Genomic DNA, 15,543 nt, shown 5'->3' on the forward strand with positions numbered 1-15,543 from the left:
GTGGACAACAGGTCCCTGCCCCATGGTATAAGAACCATGCACGACTAGAGGGTCGCAATGGAGAAAGAAGCCGGGGTGAACGCAGCTAACTGGTTTGACTGAATTTTTCATGGGCTCTGTCGTGATTAGAAATAGCCATACAAATGCTGGTTATTAACGTGGTATTTTTGCTTGTGCTTTTCTGTTTGTGTCAGATGATCCTGTGGTGTTGCACAAAGACGTTGTCGAAGAGTGCTATGATGATGGTATTTATACAGGCAGATAGAGCTCCTCCTCTCACAAAAGTCTCAGGAGGCTAGCTCAGGGGCTACACGCTCGGCTTGGAAGCAAGACTATGTTGAGCAACACAGGTACGATCCCCGGGTCTACGCTTAAGAGTCCTCTAGGTATTAAGTATGTTGCAAATAACCAATTAATAATAAATAACCAATTAATAAAAGATAAGTACAACCCGAATGATAGATGGGATGGGGTGGGAAGACCACGAATTATGAAAATAGAACAGCCTTTAGAACCCCTGGGGACAGTTAACACATTGCACCAGACCCAGACAACTATGAGGAGTGCTGGGTTGATTTAGCAGGAGATGGAGGGTATATTTCATGATGGGTACCACAGAAGAGTATGCCCTAGAGGGGTGGGGGCGTCGGTGGGAGTTTACATCATGTGTGTAGGGCATGAGTACCCCGGAATGATGGAGAAGAGTTAGTTAATGGAGTATTAACTAAATGGGGAAAGGTTGGGATGCACATCTAGCATTCCAGAAGAACAAACGGGTATAGGTTGCGAAAAAACTATCAGCCGCAACCATTGCAGGAACATATTGAGGATCACATAAGAGAACAAGCACATAGGAGAAGGAGCACATATTGTTTTGGTTAGGTTTGACATATATTAGATACTCACATATAGCAACACAGAAAGAGCAACACATGTACTACTGTGGCGGTTGGCAAGTTTATAGATAAGGTAGCATTATAGGCCCTGTGTCTGTTGGATGTTGGTAACGGTAGGGACTGATGTATTGTGTAGGAGAGGAGCCTAGGGAGGCAGCAGATGGAGTCAGAAAAGTGTTGTGGTAACAGCAAGGTGTAACGCTCACCTGGTATCCACGGGGATGTCACTCAGCCTGTTCTGACCTGTTACGACCTCAAACCCTTCCCTGGAGTCTACTTGACTAGAGACAGGGCCTGAAACACAGGACTGGTAGAGTTTAACTCCCTATTGTCTCTGTGTGCTTGAACCCCTTCTTCCCCGGGGTCCAACCCTTCCCTTTGATCCACAGCTCACCTCGTTTTCTTGGAAAGTGTGCTCTCCGTCCTGCTTTCAGCACAGGGGCGCGTGGATTGATGCAGGCTCGATGCTGCCTAGTTACTTCACTGGCAAGAGTCCGACAGGTAAGTATAATGAGTCTTTTGAACAGTTCTCTAACTTCGTTCCTTTCCTTCCTTAGATGATGGCCGGCGTCCGGGGATGGCGACGTGCTGCTGAGATGAGTAGCGCTGAAGGTGAGTGAGAGCGCGATGCGGCCCTTTCGTATTTGTATTGAACGGACTTCTTTTTCTGTGTCTTTTAGGTGCCGTGACGTTTTCAGCGTGGATGCCGGTTATGAAGAAGAAATGCGGTGAGTAAGCGCGGTATGCGGCGCCTCTAGATGTTTCCACACTAACCTGGAGTGTCTTTACCCTCTTGCAGATGGATGAGAAGTTACGGAGACAGAGTTCCCCCAGAGCGGCTGGGATTCAGGTAAGCGTTTGAAGCTCGTACAGTCTTTAAAAAATAAGCGAAGATTTGCTGAATGCTTACTAATGCCTTTTTTTCTGTTCTTTTCCCTGTTCCTTAGGAAGCGGCGTGCTGGGATGGGAATGACACCACCGAAGATGCCCGCAGAACAGAAGGAGCGATGAATGATGGGCAGAAGCGCCACAAGGTAAGGCTGTTCCTAACTGTGTTCTTGTTCTTGCAGGAGCTGAGCGCAGAAGAAAGATGCAGGCCTACTGGAGACCAATCCGAACACGGTGAGGGTCACGCTGCAGGTGCAGAAAACACAAAGCATGTTTCTCAGCCTGGACGTGGCTTAAATAGTCTCTGGGTATCCCAGGTGTCTCTGGGCTGAACCACACCCAAAAGACAAGACTGCACATGCAGTTCTGGGAACCGAAATATGTGGGGGCATTGTCCCCATCAATGTACTAGAAGTCCAATCCCCAATGTTATCCTATGGGAGTGAGTGAGTCTGGTGCCACAAGCGCCAAGTCTGACTCCAAGTGGGTCTTTGGAGATATGGAGAGGCCATTGAGGGCCATGTAGGTGATCGTGGTCTGGCTCCAGCCTGACATCTTGGAGGGCTGGGGACATGAGGGGCAGGAATCATGACACAAGGTCAGTGTATGAGCAGGACAGGAAAAACGCCATTTTGGTAGAGGAGGCCCAAGAATATTATTAACAGAATAGAATGTAGGCCCTGAAGTGGAGTGGTAGCTCTGTTTAGTTAGCTTGAAAAACAAATCCCCTTTTCCATTCCCCAGGAAAGAAGCCGAGAGGTGCATAGATAACCGCTAATTGTATCAAGCCGTGGGGCCTGAAGTGTTGGGAATGGAATGAGAGCGGGTAGGAATGAGCCCTGTGAAGGACAAATTCATGACAACAGGGCACGTGTTCTGTGATGCCAAGAGGCTAAGCAAAGACTCAAGAGCACTACTGCCCTCCCCAAGAGCGGTCATACCATATGAATTAAACCAAGATACACAACCAAATCAAATAATTACCTGAAAGTCAGAAAGAGTTAAGGAGCAGTATGATTTTAGATAGGAGGAGCAGAGGTGATGTGAGCAAATTAAGTACAAGGTCGGGCAGTCAGCTTGTGTGCGCTTCTGTGTCTGGTATAAAGAGAGGGCCTATTGCCTTATCAAAGCGGAGTTGGCCTCCCCAGTTTACTATGGGCGTGTCCGGAAAGGCTAAGTGCACATAATGTGGCAGTTTTGAATGATCAATATGCCATTATATTTGAGTAACCAATCCCCTACCTGGATCCGACAGGGACGATGTAGAGCAGTGGTTTTCAAACTTTCTTTGGCCTAAGCCCCCTCCACCCCCAAGCAAAATGTGGGTAGGCCGGGCCACCCTCAAAAAAGCCAAAAGGACAGTAAGTCCAAATGGCTATGATAAATCGTGTGCCACCACTGCACCTTATTCCCAGTATACTCCCTGAGCTCCCCCACCTGCTCCCATCACAGTCTCTGGGCTCCCTCATCCCACTCCTAACCCAGTCCCTGGGCTCTGCCCACCCACCACAGACTCTGGGCTCTCCCCACCCTGCTCCCAACAAAGTCCATGGGTTCTCCCCACCCTGTTCCCACCACCACCACTATGTTTGTTTTGTTTGTTTTATTATTTGTAATGCGTCAAAATACCCTGGGGTAACAGGGCGCAGCAGTTACATGAATTTGCGAAGCTTAGTTACAACAACAAAGAAATATACAAGTATATACATACAGTAATAATGATGGCAGGATTATATACCTATTTACAAATAACACATGAGAGTACAGTGTGTACAGTTGGCAGGAATATGAAAAACTAAAGGCTTCCCCCATCCCGCTCCCACCACAGTCCCTGAGCTCCCCCCACCCGGCACCCAGCACAGTTCCAGTGGCATTGGCAGCTGGTGAATAACTTTTAGTGTAGGGGCATAAATATTTCCCCCAAATATGCCATAGCACCGAGGAAGCGAGGGAGCCCAAACTAATCAAGGGACGTTTGGGGGGGTGAAGGGATACTCCCATTTTTTTAAATGTTAAAATGTTGCATTTTAGAGCATACTTTAAAAATAATTTGGTAAAAAGCCAAACAGTTTGCAATTGACGCTGGGGAACCAAGGGTGCAGGTATGGTATTTTTTTACTGGACATCTATGATAGATGTCCAGTAAAAAGATACATTCCCTGTACCCTTGGCCTCACAGTGCCTAACACGCATACAATCAACGTTATTATGTGTATATGTGAGGCACTGTAGGGCCCAGGAGGCAGGCATGGTATTTCTGCTGGATATCTATAATAGATGTCCAGTAAAAAGATAACATCCCTGTTCCCTGGGCCTCATAGCGCCTAAGACAAGCAAACAATCAACATTATTATGTGTGTTTGTAAGGTGCTGGCGCCCAGGGGGAAAACATGAAATGGTTTCCTGACATCTATGATGGATGTCTAGTAAAGAAATACCATCCCTGTCCCCTGGGCTCCACAGCGCCTCAGAAGGAGAGCTGATTTTGGCAGGTGGGTAGGGAGATTGGGCAACAAAGGCCTTTTTAAAATGCCTTTGTTGTAAAACGCTCCTGCCCATCCCGCCAACCCCCACCCAAAATCAGCTCCAGGGGCCCGAGTGTGTGTGCTGAAATGCCAAGCTCCAGCCGCCTGTCTTTACGTGCAAGGAGGTGCAGGAGCTTCACCTCACACAAAGACATGCAGTTCCCCAGCCACCAATTCCAATGAGCTATGCATGGCTCTTTGAGCATGTGCGGCTTGGGAACTGAACTGTCAAAGGAAAACAGTGTTTCTCTTTGACAGATCAGCCATCCCAGAAGCGCTCCCTCAGCTGGAAAAAGCAGGTGAAGAAGTGGTCAGTGTTTCACTGGCCTGGCTCCACCATAATGGGTGAAGGCGCCACTGGGTTGACGCCCCCACGCCCATTATAGATAAGCTGCCCCTGCCCAGGGCTCCCCCCTGCCCCGATTTGTCTTCCCTCCTTTTTTAAAATAAAAAACTATTCCTTTTTACATTTAAGGCTGGGGTCTTGCATGCCCCCCCCTAACCTGCTCCAGGAATGAGGCTGTGGCGCGCCACACAGTTTAAATACCTCAGTTGTAGAGGGACCATCTGTTAGGGGAGTGTGCTTACATAATGAGATAGTGTGTGGCCAATCGTTCCTGGGACTATGGGGGGAATTATCATGTTCTATAGGTGGTAACCAATGAGGGTAGTGGGATAACATTGCAACCTATATAACCAAATGTGTTATTTTTTCCACTATATAACCAGTAACTCTGTGGGATGTGATGAGCTCAGTGCCAGTTCGGTTCTAAGGGACCGTCTGTGACCTTTTGCATGTAATAAACCTTGTTTTCCCTTGCAAAGAGGTTCAATGCTTATTTGGCCTTCCTGGATTATTTTTACAGGCCGTTTTTGGGTTGTTTTTCTCGATTAACCCTCCAGTCTGTGACCACCATCCTCGTTTTCAGAAAATGCCTCCTAATCCGCCCCTCCATATGTGCTCTTATCGCCAGATCCCAGAGAACCAATTCGTTCAGCTATCACTGTACCTGCTTTTTTTAACCAACAACCTCTCCGCTTGGGTTCGAAGTATAACCGGCACGTGAGCAGACAAGTAAAGCCCCATCTACACAGTGATTACACTGGGAATCAATGTCGCTGAAATCGTGATCATGTCAATCCGGGAATAGCCTGTGTGTATCACCGAAAAATGAGTGCATTCCCTTTCCCCCCGTTTGAAAAACCTCCATGTCTCGATCAGTCCCAATTCCCTCCAGCCAGTTCTTGACGATTCCTAGAATCATTCCCGGTGGGTAGAAATGTTTAATCAACTGCGGGGTCCATTCTGAAATTAAAATCCCCACCATTAACTACCTGCCCCTCACTTAGCCCATTCAATTTAGTTAATAGCGCGCAAATGTGCTGGTCTTGTTGCTCACTATGGGCATAAGAGGTCCCTAATGGGCACAGCTGCTCACCCATCAGTCCCTTAAAAACCAAACATCTCCTCTCCGGATCCCAATACACAGAATGCTTAACAGACGTGATCCCCCCACCTCACTATCCATATTGCCACTCTTTTCCTATGCCCACTAGATGCAATAAATTGCTGCGGAAAGGCCCCATTCCTCATTCTCTGCTTGGCTGCCGCTAACAGGTGCGTTTGCTAGAGAAATATCACTGAAGCCTTCAACTCGCCAAACCTCCCAACAATGAAACACCACTTTTGAGGGGAATTGATTCCCCTTACATTCAAAGAAATGAAGCCCAAATCACCTGCCATCATTTGACACTCCATGTGCCCCCGAGCGACACCGACATCTGCAAACTGTGAATCCCTGCCCCCCCCAATCCACATCCAAGGGGTGCCAACCCCCCCAACCCCACACCTCTGAAATGTTCTACTGCCTCCTCCCCATTCCCCTCCCCAAAGTGTAGTTATTGACCCACAAACAAGGGAACAATTTTGGGAACCCAGCCAGGAATCTCCACCCCCTCAGCCTGCACACAACTCTTTAAAGCAAAGCCAATCCTTCCCCTACCACCCCCAACCGCTCTCCTCCGCAATCCGTCCCCTCCCCCTTTACCTTTTGTCAAACATCTCCAACTTCTCTCCCAACTCCGGGCTTATGTCCAGCCTCATGAAGACTCACACCCATCTCCATCTCATCCAACCCTCCTCTCAGGGATAACCATCTCTCCTCAACAGAAGGCCTTAGCTCAAACCAGTCAGGCAATTTACGAGACCCTCACCCTTCTTCTTCTGGGGTACGGCTGTCCTCGTCGCCACTCCTCCTTGCCCGAACCTCTCTTCAATCCGGAGTCTGGCCTGGACTCCAGACATGAACCCCTCTTCTGGCCATCTTCCTACTGCAACTCTGCAACTTCTTCCTCCTAAGCAATTATGTACACCTCCCACTGATATTCAAACTGCAGCTTACATGGGAACACTCCTCAGGCCAACCAGTGCCAGCCCACCAGTCTCGCCTGCCCCCTCCTTGCTGGGTGAGTGCACCTTTGTGTTACGAAAAGGCAGACCTTCCTGGTGCACATGTTCCTCTATCTCTCCAGTACGCTCCTCCGGCTGGGGCCAGGTTGCAGGGGCTTGACTGCTGGGGCTCACTGTGATGAATCCAAAGGAGTCATATCAGATTCCCCAGCGGTGGCCTCCTACCATGTGGCATGGGGATGATGGCCGCTTCCTGATCCTGACCATGGAGGGTGGTTTCATGGAGGATCACAAATATCCGGGGAGATGTCATGACTTCATTGGCTGGTTATCTCCCCCTTTCCCATGAGGAAGACCCTCTAATAGCAAAGACTCTAATACCCAAGAGCATCATGGCATACTGCCAACTGTGTGTGCCCTCTTGCAGAAGAAGAAATAATCTATTCTTCCTATTTTTCTGATCCCATACATAACTATGACACCCACAAGCATAGAGTCAACACAACACCTTTTTCTTCCAAAGTACCTTTTCGTAAAACCAGTAAAAATAACTATTCCAATCCAATGTCATCTATGGACTTCAACTCCCAGACTTCCCCGAGTACTGAGAAGAGGAGGAAGCAAGGGTTTGAAGAAGATACCAAGAACCTGAAACACTGAGCAGTCTAGTTATTTCAAATTACCTGTGCGCGGACATTTAAAAACATCGGGCGCGCTATTTGGTGAGGCAGTGCAGGAGAAGATGTTGGCTCCCATCCCGAAGCATGGGAACGCGAAGAGAATGTACCAGTGTGGGAGAGGGAAACGCTGTACCAAAGATAGAGGTGCAATGGAGACACTGGGAGCCACGAAAGAGAGGTCCTGGGCGTTCAGCGAGTTAAGAAGGTGGCATTCTCCAATCCCAGTCGAGAGAAAGCATGAGTGTTACTGCAGAGCCACGAGGGAGGCCGGAAGAACGTCGACACCCTCCAGCTTGGATGGCTGGTGAAAGCAGCATGTTGCAAAAGCGTGGAACAGACAGGAGACGCTGGAGAAAGCTGGTGGGTCTTTCTGAAGTCAGTGGGGACCTCAGGGCAGTCCAGCAATCACACAAACAAAAATTTGAATCCAATATCATTGAAGAATTAACTGAATACAGACAGAGCAAAGTACAATCACCAAAGAACTATGAATAATTAAAATACAGATGTGGGGGGTGGCGGGGAAGAGACTGAACAGACATTATCATAGGTTTATATGAAAAAACCAAGACCAATACACGCAGTATTGTTAATACTGAGAAACGTTACAACGTATGTGAAGTCCTGGCCAGCAAGATTCCAGGCAACTGAGATATTCAAGAAGTCCTGGCAGGCGAGTAGATCAGGCAGATGATGTTGCAGAAAGAGTCTTGGCAGGAGAGTACACTAGGCTGTGGGCATTGAAGAAACCGGGCAGGGGAGTATACAAGGCAATATGCAAGCCTTCCGGAAATATTAAAGAAAGCTTGTCTTCTAAATCAAGAAGAGATTATTTATTTTCTGAACCTATAAAGATTTGGGTTCACATTCCAAGACAAAGAAATACTGTGTTGGATGAACCAAGGAAAGATTGATATTTGTTGTCTTAGTCAAGGAAAGACTGATGTTAAAGAAAGATAGCGTTAACTAATAAAAGGAGAAGCCTCATTGTAGAAAGACTGTTACAGAATTTGTTGCACAAACATGAGTATTGTGAAACCAAGCAAAGATCAACAAAAACTGTTAACCAAGAGACTATTTTCATTTCACTTAAGAATCCAGGGTAAGGGAGGAACCCTCTGCAGCCAAGGGCTTCCAACTTGGAGGACATTTTCATTGGAATTAGTCTTTCCTTAGTTGTGAATACTTTTTGCCAGTTACCAATTGAAGATATTGTTCCTTACACATTTTCATTATTTTTATTTGTAGTGAGGGTCAGGATAAGACTTTTGGCCACAAGGACGGCTTTTCAGTTATTGACATCCCGACACAGACAGGTCCTTAGTTTTTAGTTTATAGGTAGGGCAACTCCTCTTTAACATAGGGTTAGAGAAGCATTTCCCCAACCCTTTTTCATTTAATAAATATCTTTGGTAAAAACATGACATCCTCGTGACCGGCTTTCATACTGACCGCTCACATCACCCTCCATGGGCCTCCCATACTGGGATCCTCAGCCAATGAAACGTCCTCGAGAATGTACTGCCCATCTCCTTGCCTTCCCAGCCAGCTCTGCACACAACAGCATTGACCGCCTTCTCTCTCAGTCCCACAAGGCGGTCAGGGAGAGGGCAAGTGCTCGGGCCTAATTCCCAGCCCGTTCCTGCCACTCACACCACCAGTCCATTCGCCTCTCCCGCATCCACTGGATGTAGCTGCCCGGGCCTCACCGAGCACAAGCCGCTCCAACTCTTCGCCTCCTCACCTCTCGCACAGAGGCACCAAAGCTGTTGAGGCAGTGGGTGCTGCCCAATCATCCTACCCGCTCAGCCAATCCTTTTGTCGCTCTGCGCTCCTGTGGGGCCTCTGGAGTCTGTCACTGGTGGCCGGGAGCATGCATGTTCCGTCCCGCCTCCACGTATCCGCTGCCACGCTATGCAGCGGTCTGGTGCTGCCACCACCATCCTTCACCCCACCAGTGAAAACCTCTTTTTTTCTCTCGTTTTTTGATTGGAGTGCCTCTGCTCGCCTCCCCCTGGCTCTGTATCAGCCGAGACTCTCACTGAAGGGGGCCTGGAGCTGCATGGGTGATCCGAACTAAGGCTTCTTGTTGCCGGGCGTCATCTTGAGAGAGCTGGATGGAGAGCAACTCTGCCTTAGAATGAGCCCCGGGGCAAGTCAAAGCACTCGGAAATCAGTTACAAGGAGCCTGGTTGGGAAGGGTGGGGGTCATACGCCGGGTCTCATGCACCATGCTCATGCTTCATAGTCCAAACCGTGGGCCGCTGGGGCGAACAACCAGGCTGGTGTCCGGAACTCACAGAGGAAGATTCTTCATGCTTGCCCAGTCAGCCACACCCCCAGTAGGGTATGTTTTGAGCAGAGCAAGAGGAAAGGGGTTTGGAATGATTATCAATACCTTTGATAATCAGAACCCTAAATACTGCAACCTTGTCCCAGCACCGTATTCTGTTGTAATTAGTCTTCTTAGTTTTCATTTCAGATCGGTCTTGGGCGCAAGATTTTATCTGCACCCACAAATTCAGAGACCTTATTTTGTTTGCCCCCAACCAGCCACCTGCCCTCTATTCAGCTTCCACCATAAATATATTTTATATATCAAACATATAAGAGAAAGTGCAATGCATTCGGGAAAACAAATGGTTACAAATCCGTGACGTAATTTTAACAGCACTCTGTTCCCATTACAAAGTTATACACAACTTTATTTGGGAATCACAAAAGCTACAAAAAATCTGTTTCTATGAAAATGTACATTCAGGCAACGTCTTCAGATTCCTCGATCCAGGCATACAACACAATGTAACGGTGTGATATTACATCAGAATGTAACAGAAGCCTGAGGTAAACCTAACCCGATACCACTCATTTGTAGCACAATAGCAGCATGCTTCACAGACAATGGTTACCCTGGATACCAGTGAGTGAAGTTCAACAACAGAAAACACAAAACTAATAAAGGGTAAGAACGTTCTTAAACGCTGTTATCATTAGTGAGCTATTACTTACGGGGTATGATGTATTGTTATATCCACAAGGAATACATTGGCCTCCATCACATGATGTGATCCGTGTCCACAGCGACACCAAAAGAACGCCAATGCTGACCAATCGCATAAAGACACACCTGTGGGTAAAACAAGGGATCAAATGAAATGATTAGTTTGCAAAATGATGCCCGCACATCTACTACACTCAGCAAAGTTGAGAATTCTTTGAAGGTAGAGTAACACGTCCTTAAGTACAAAGCTAGCAGGGTGGCTTAGCAGGTTGAGTGACTGTTGCTGATTTGTTATATGTTTAAAGCTGGCTGAAAATCTTATGGCTTTTACAGTTCCTCATACAACATAGATGCTGTAAAATTCTGCTTATTCATGCTCAGGTGGACATTCCTGCTCCCATAGTTAAATGGTCAAAATCGAAAGTGAACCCACGGCTCAGTTTCCTACAAACTGCTCTCCGCATAATAGAAGTATTTGCTTTTGCTTGAGGAGTTTCACAAGCAAGCAACTTTAGATATACACCCTACAATAAACCTAAATAGGAGCACACACATTGCAGGTATTTGTGCGTATAGTGCAACAAAAAAATAAACTCTGTTTTTTTTAAACTGGCGAATTTAAGTTTAAGTAGCTTTGGAAGTGTCTTTGTTTACTGCTGCATATTAATTTGTAAAGAGAACATTTAGCTAGCAACAGTTTGCCCAGCATATGGGAAGCCTGCATTTAACATTGATGGTCCCGCCCTAATTCAGCCTTAACCACCCGTTCCAAGGGCTGGAATGGGTGGTAACAGCCCAGGGAGCAAGTGAAAGGGCCGAACGTAGCGAGGGTGTTTAACGAAGGCCCCGAAACATTACCACCCTTTTCAGCCCTTGGAACGGGTGGTAAACGCTATTAGCATCCGTCACGTGGGTTGGGATGGGGCACATTTTAAGTATTTTCTGTCCGCGAACGGGTCGATTAATAACGTCCCATTCACGGAAATGAAAATATTATAAAAACATGGCCATACGCAGCCCCTCTTCCATTTCAATGGTGGCTAAACGGCGCAGAGCGGAAAGAGCAGCAGTAGCGGCACTGTCCGCAATGAGGTAAGTGAGGAGAGATTGAAAAAAGAGGAACGGCGGGCGGGCGAACCGTCCATCAGATGGCTTGGAATGTGGGCTAGTTCGGCAGTATCACCTCGTGTTCCTGGCCTCCTGATTGGTTGGCTCCCCTCCGCAGGGTGCTAATGATATTTATGGCCCATCTATTCCTGTGGTTTCTCGTTAAGGCCAGAAGAAAAAGCAGGCTCAGCCAACTGAATCTGTATACGTGCAGGATTGACTGCTGATCACCTTTAAGGCTCCTTACTTTGTCAGTGTAGGGGGTAGAGGGCAGGTCACCATTAGGGAGGGAGGGGCAAAGCAGCACTTAAGGGAGCAATTTGTAATAAGGAAGCTACACACTGCAGGTAAGTGAAGATCCTTTATTAGTAACCAGCCTGAGCCCAGCAGTGCTCAGCCTACTCATCAGCTCTCCACTTCAACTCATAACGGCTGCCCATAGAATGTAGAACCTTAAACAGATGTAAACATGTCATCAGAGCAAGAGTGGAATTCTACAATGTAGAATTCCACTTAAGAGCAAGCACATATTACAACACTTCTCCCCCCTTTACCCAACAGACACAACCATCCACACCAACCACATACACACGTACATAACTACACACAAACACGGACACACACACACACACATCTCCTCCCCACACTCACACCCCAACCCCAGATCCCACCTGAAGAGAATGGAGAAGAATAAAAGCAGAACGATGCTAATGAACTATAGCACCCAAAACATAATCCTTGTACTTGGAGGGAACCTTCCTCTCCCTGACAGAACGAGCATAGCCCTGGACAGAGTGTCGCCCCAGAGGTAGACACCCCCTCATCACATTCACCCACCAGACTATCAGTGGTATCGCGATCATGAACAGAAACAGAAACAGGGATGGCATGTCCCTCATCCTCCTGGACATCCAAAGCTACTTCACTGCCCATGGGTTGCAAATCAACTTGCCTCTCACTGGCTTCCCCAGCAGAGGAGCATTTTAACGGGCATCCAAACACCACCCCAGCCTCCTTTACGCCACACCCAGGCTCACCCGCCACATCGCCGGCAGAAATCACCTTGTCCTTATCTACCACCACCACATGCCTACGACTCCATGTAGACCCATCATTGAGTTTTACATAACCACGACCACACTTGACAACCATTCGTGGATGCATATACCTGCTGAGTCCCTTGGCCACAAACCTGGGATTCTTGATCTGAACCCAATCAACAATCTTCACTGGAAGGGGCTTCCTACGGGCCAGTTGTTCACGCACAAAACGCTGTTGCTTACCACGAACTCGATCCAAAACCCCTTGCATATCCACCTGCGACTGGACACCACCACCCAGGGCTGGGACCCTCAACTTGGAGCCGGGTTTCCTTCCCCGCATCAGCTCAAAAGGAGAATGACGAGTGAAAATAGAAGGAGTCATCCTGTAAGCCTTGAGGGACTCCGATACCACCTTTTCCCAGGGAAGACCACTGGCAAGGGCCAACTGAATTGCCCCTTTGACAAAACGATTCATTCGTTCCACCAGGCCTTTGGCTTGTGGATTATACAGCGCATCCTTATGATGACGTATACCTAGATCATCCAGAAATGTTTGCATGTAATCCGACACGAACTGAGACCCGTTATCGGTCACTAAGCTAGCCGGCACACCCTCCCTGTCAAACACCGCAGAGAGGAACTCCACAATTTTTTCGGCCGTGACTGTAGACAAGGCAGTGGCCTCGACCCATCTGGACGTATAGTCCACCATAACCACAACAAATCTCAGACCTCCTCCCAACGAGTCCATGGGCCCCATTACGTCAAGCGCTACTTTGGACCATACCTCACGGGGCACCTCTACAGGATAGATAGGTTGAGAAACAGGAGCCTTGCTTTTATCACTGGTAGAACACGCCGCACAATCCTTCACTACATCCTCCACATCAGCGTCCATTCTGGGCCACCAATAGTCTTCTCTAAGCCTCCTCTTAGTCAAGGACCTGCCCAAATGCCCCTCATGGGCCAAAGCGACCAGCTTCCCTCTAAGGGAACAAGGAGGAACTAACCTCAGACCTCTAGCCATGCCCCATGGACCTTCCGACAATTCTTGCCATACATGCCCATACATTTTGGACAAACCAGTACTAACAACACCACTCCTGAGTGCCATCCTTACTTCAACCAATTCAGGATCAGCTGCACATTCTGCGCTCCATTCTGGTTCCGATACTGCGGGCACTACACTAGCAGCCAAGGAACAATCGTCCCCCACCAGACCCTGGTCCGTACTACAAGCACTCGGAAAACACGACAGGCAATCTGCTACCGCATTCCTCACACCTGGGACATCCTCAACTTTGAAATTGAACTCTGTCATATCAGCCATCCACCTCATGATCCTAGTAGACGCATGAGACAACCCTTTCGTCGTCAATACATGTACCAAGGGCTTGTGGTCAGTACGAAGAGTGTACTCAATTCCCCACAGAAAGGTTCTTAAATATTTAGAAGCCCACACAGCCGCAAGAGCTTCCCTCTCTATGACGGCATACCTGCCCTCAGCCTCTCTGAGCACTCTAGATGCAAAAGCAATGGGCCAAAGTTCACCACCAACCCTTTGTTCCAACACAGCACCTATGCCATACTCACTCGTGTCTACTGTAAGAAAAGTTTTCCTGGCTGGAGAAAAGGAACTCAAAAGATGGGGCCTGCTCAATCTCCTCTTTCAACCTGAGAAATTCCGCTTGACACTGATCCGACTAGGCGAAATGCACACCCTTCCTCAGTAATGACCTCATACCAACAGTTTTGTCGGCATAAGAAGGGACACACCTGCTGTAATACTCTGCAAGACCCATGAACGATCTTAACTGGTCTTTATTTGCTGGGGACGATGCGTCATTCAATGCCTTCACCAACTCACTCTTAGGGTGAATAGCCTTGCCATCCAGAGAATGCCCCAGGTAGGTCACGCTTGGAACACCCTTTTTACATTTACTGAGTTTGACAGTGAGACCACTAGCCTTCAAGACATTCATCACCTCAAGAACTCTCGAATCATGCTCAACTCGAGACTCACCCCACACTAGGATGTCATCTTGGAAGCATTCCACCCCACAAATCCCTGCAAAAAGTTTCTGCATTATCCTCTGAAAAACTGCCGAAGCAGACGCCAAACCAAAGGGCATCCAACAAAAACGGAATGCACCAAAAGGGGTAACAAAGTATGCAAGGGGGCGGGAGTCAACATGCAGGTCTATCTGATAAGCAGATGACAGGTCAAACGTAGAAAAACAGGATGCACCACACACTAAGGAAAGCATCTCATTGATATTGGGCAGGGAGTGTCTGTCAACCCATATGCTTGAATTAAGATCCCTGAGATCTACGCACATCCTCATGCCCCCATCACCTTTGCGTGCCAGAACCACTGGGGCCAACCAATCCGAACACTCCACTTCCTCTATGATCCCAGATTGTTTGAGTTTGTTAAGCTCTTCCTTTAAAGCATCACGAGCCATAATGGGAACCCTTCTGACTTTATGGACAACAGGCACAGAACCTTTCTTGAGAACTATTTTGTGTGCAAAACCTTTCAATTTGCCCAATTTAGGAGTAAAAACGGAGGGAAACTTGCTTTCCAGAACTTCCGCCGTGAGTCCCGTAGACAACACAGCACCCTCATCTTCTTCACTCACACTCATCACTGGGACTGGCTTCCCTGGCCTTATTTCCAATTCAAGAGCTGCTTGTTCGTCCCACCCTAGAACAGGATCACCTTTGTGAGCCACATATAACTTTCCTTTGGCCACCCAGCCTTCAAACTCTATATTGACCGACTCGAACCCAAGAACCTTGATAGGTACTCGCCCATAAGCACACAGGTTTATGTCAGATGCAGACAAATCAGACACCTTTTTGTGAAACTTAGACACATACTGTTCAGGGGATATCATTGTATATGGAGACCCTGTGTCCACCATCATCTCCATGGAGACTCCACTTACCATGAGTGTTGCCCAAGCTCTCTTCTTGCAGCTTCCCACACT

At 47.8% G+C, this 15,543-nt stretch overlaps 1 protein-coding gene across 2 annotated transcripts in view; it reads right to left on the minus strand.

The window, feature by feature from the left end:
* TMC7 (transmembrane channel like 7) overlaps positions 1-15,543 on the minus strand; it is a 950,504-nt gene that overhangs the window by 409,386 nt on the left and 525,575 nt on the right. For both annotated transcript variants that reach the window (XM_069647142.1, XM_069647143.1), the window contains exon 10: positions 10,409-10,526. In XM_069647142.1, the coding sequence (XP_069503243.1) occupies positions 10,409-10,526 (118 nt within the window). The remainder of the gene's footprint in view (positions 1-10,408; positions 10,527-15,543) is intronic.

Source organism: Ambystoma mexicanum, chromosome 2q (assembly GCF_040938575.1).
Source record: "Ambystoma mexicanum isolate Mex_15411 chromosome 2q, UKY_AmexF1_1, whole genome shotgun sequence".
Classification (NCBI taxonomy): domain Eukaryota; kingdom Metazoa; phylum Chordata; class Amphibia; order Caudata; family Ambystomatidae; genus Ambystoma; species Ambystoma mexicanum.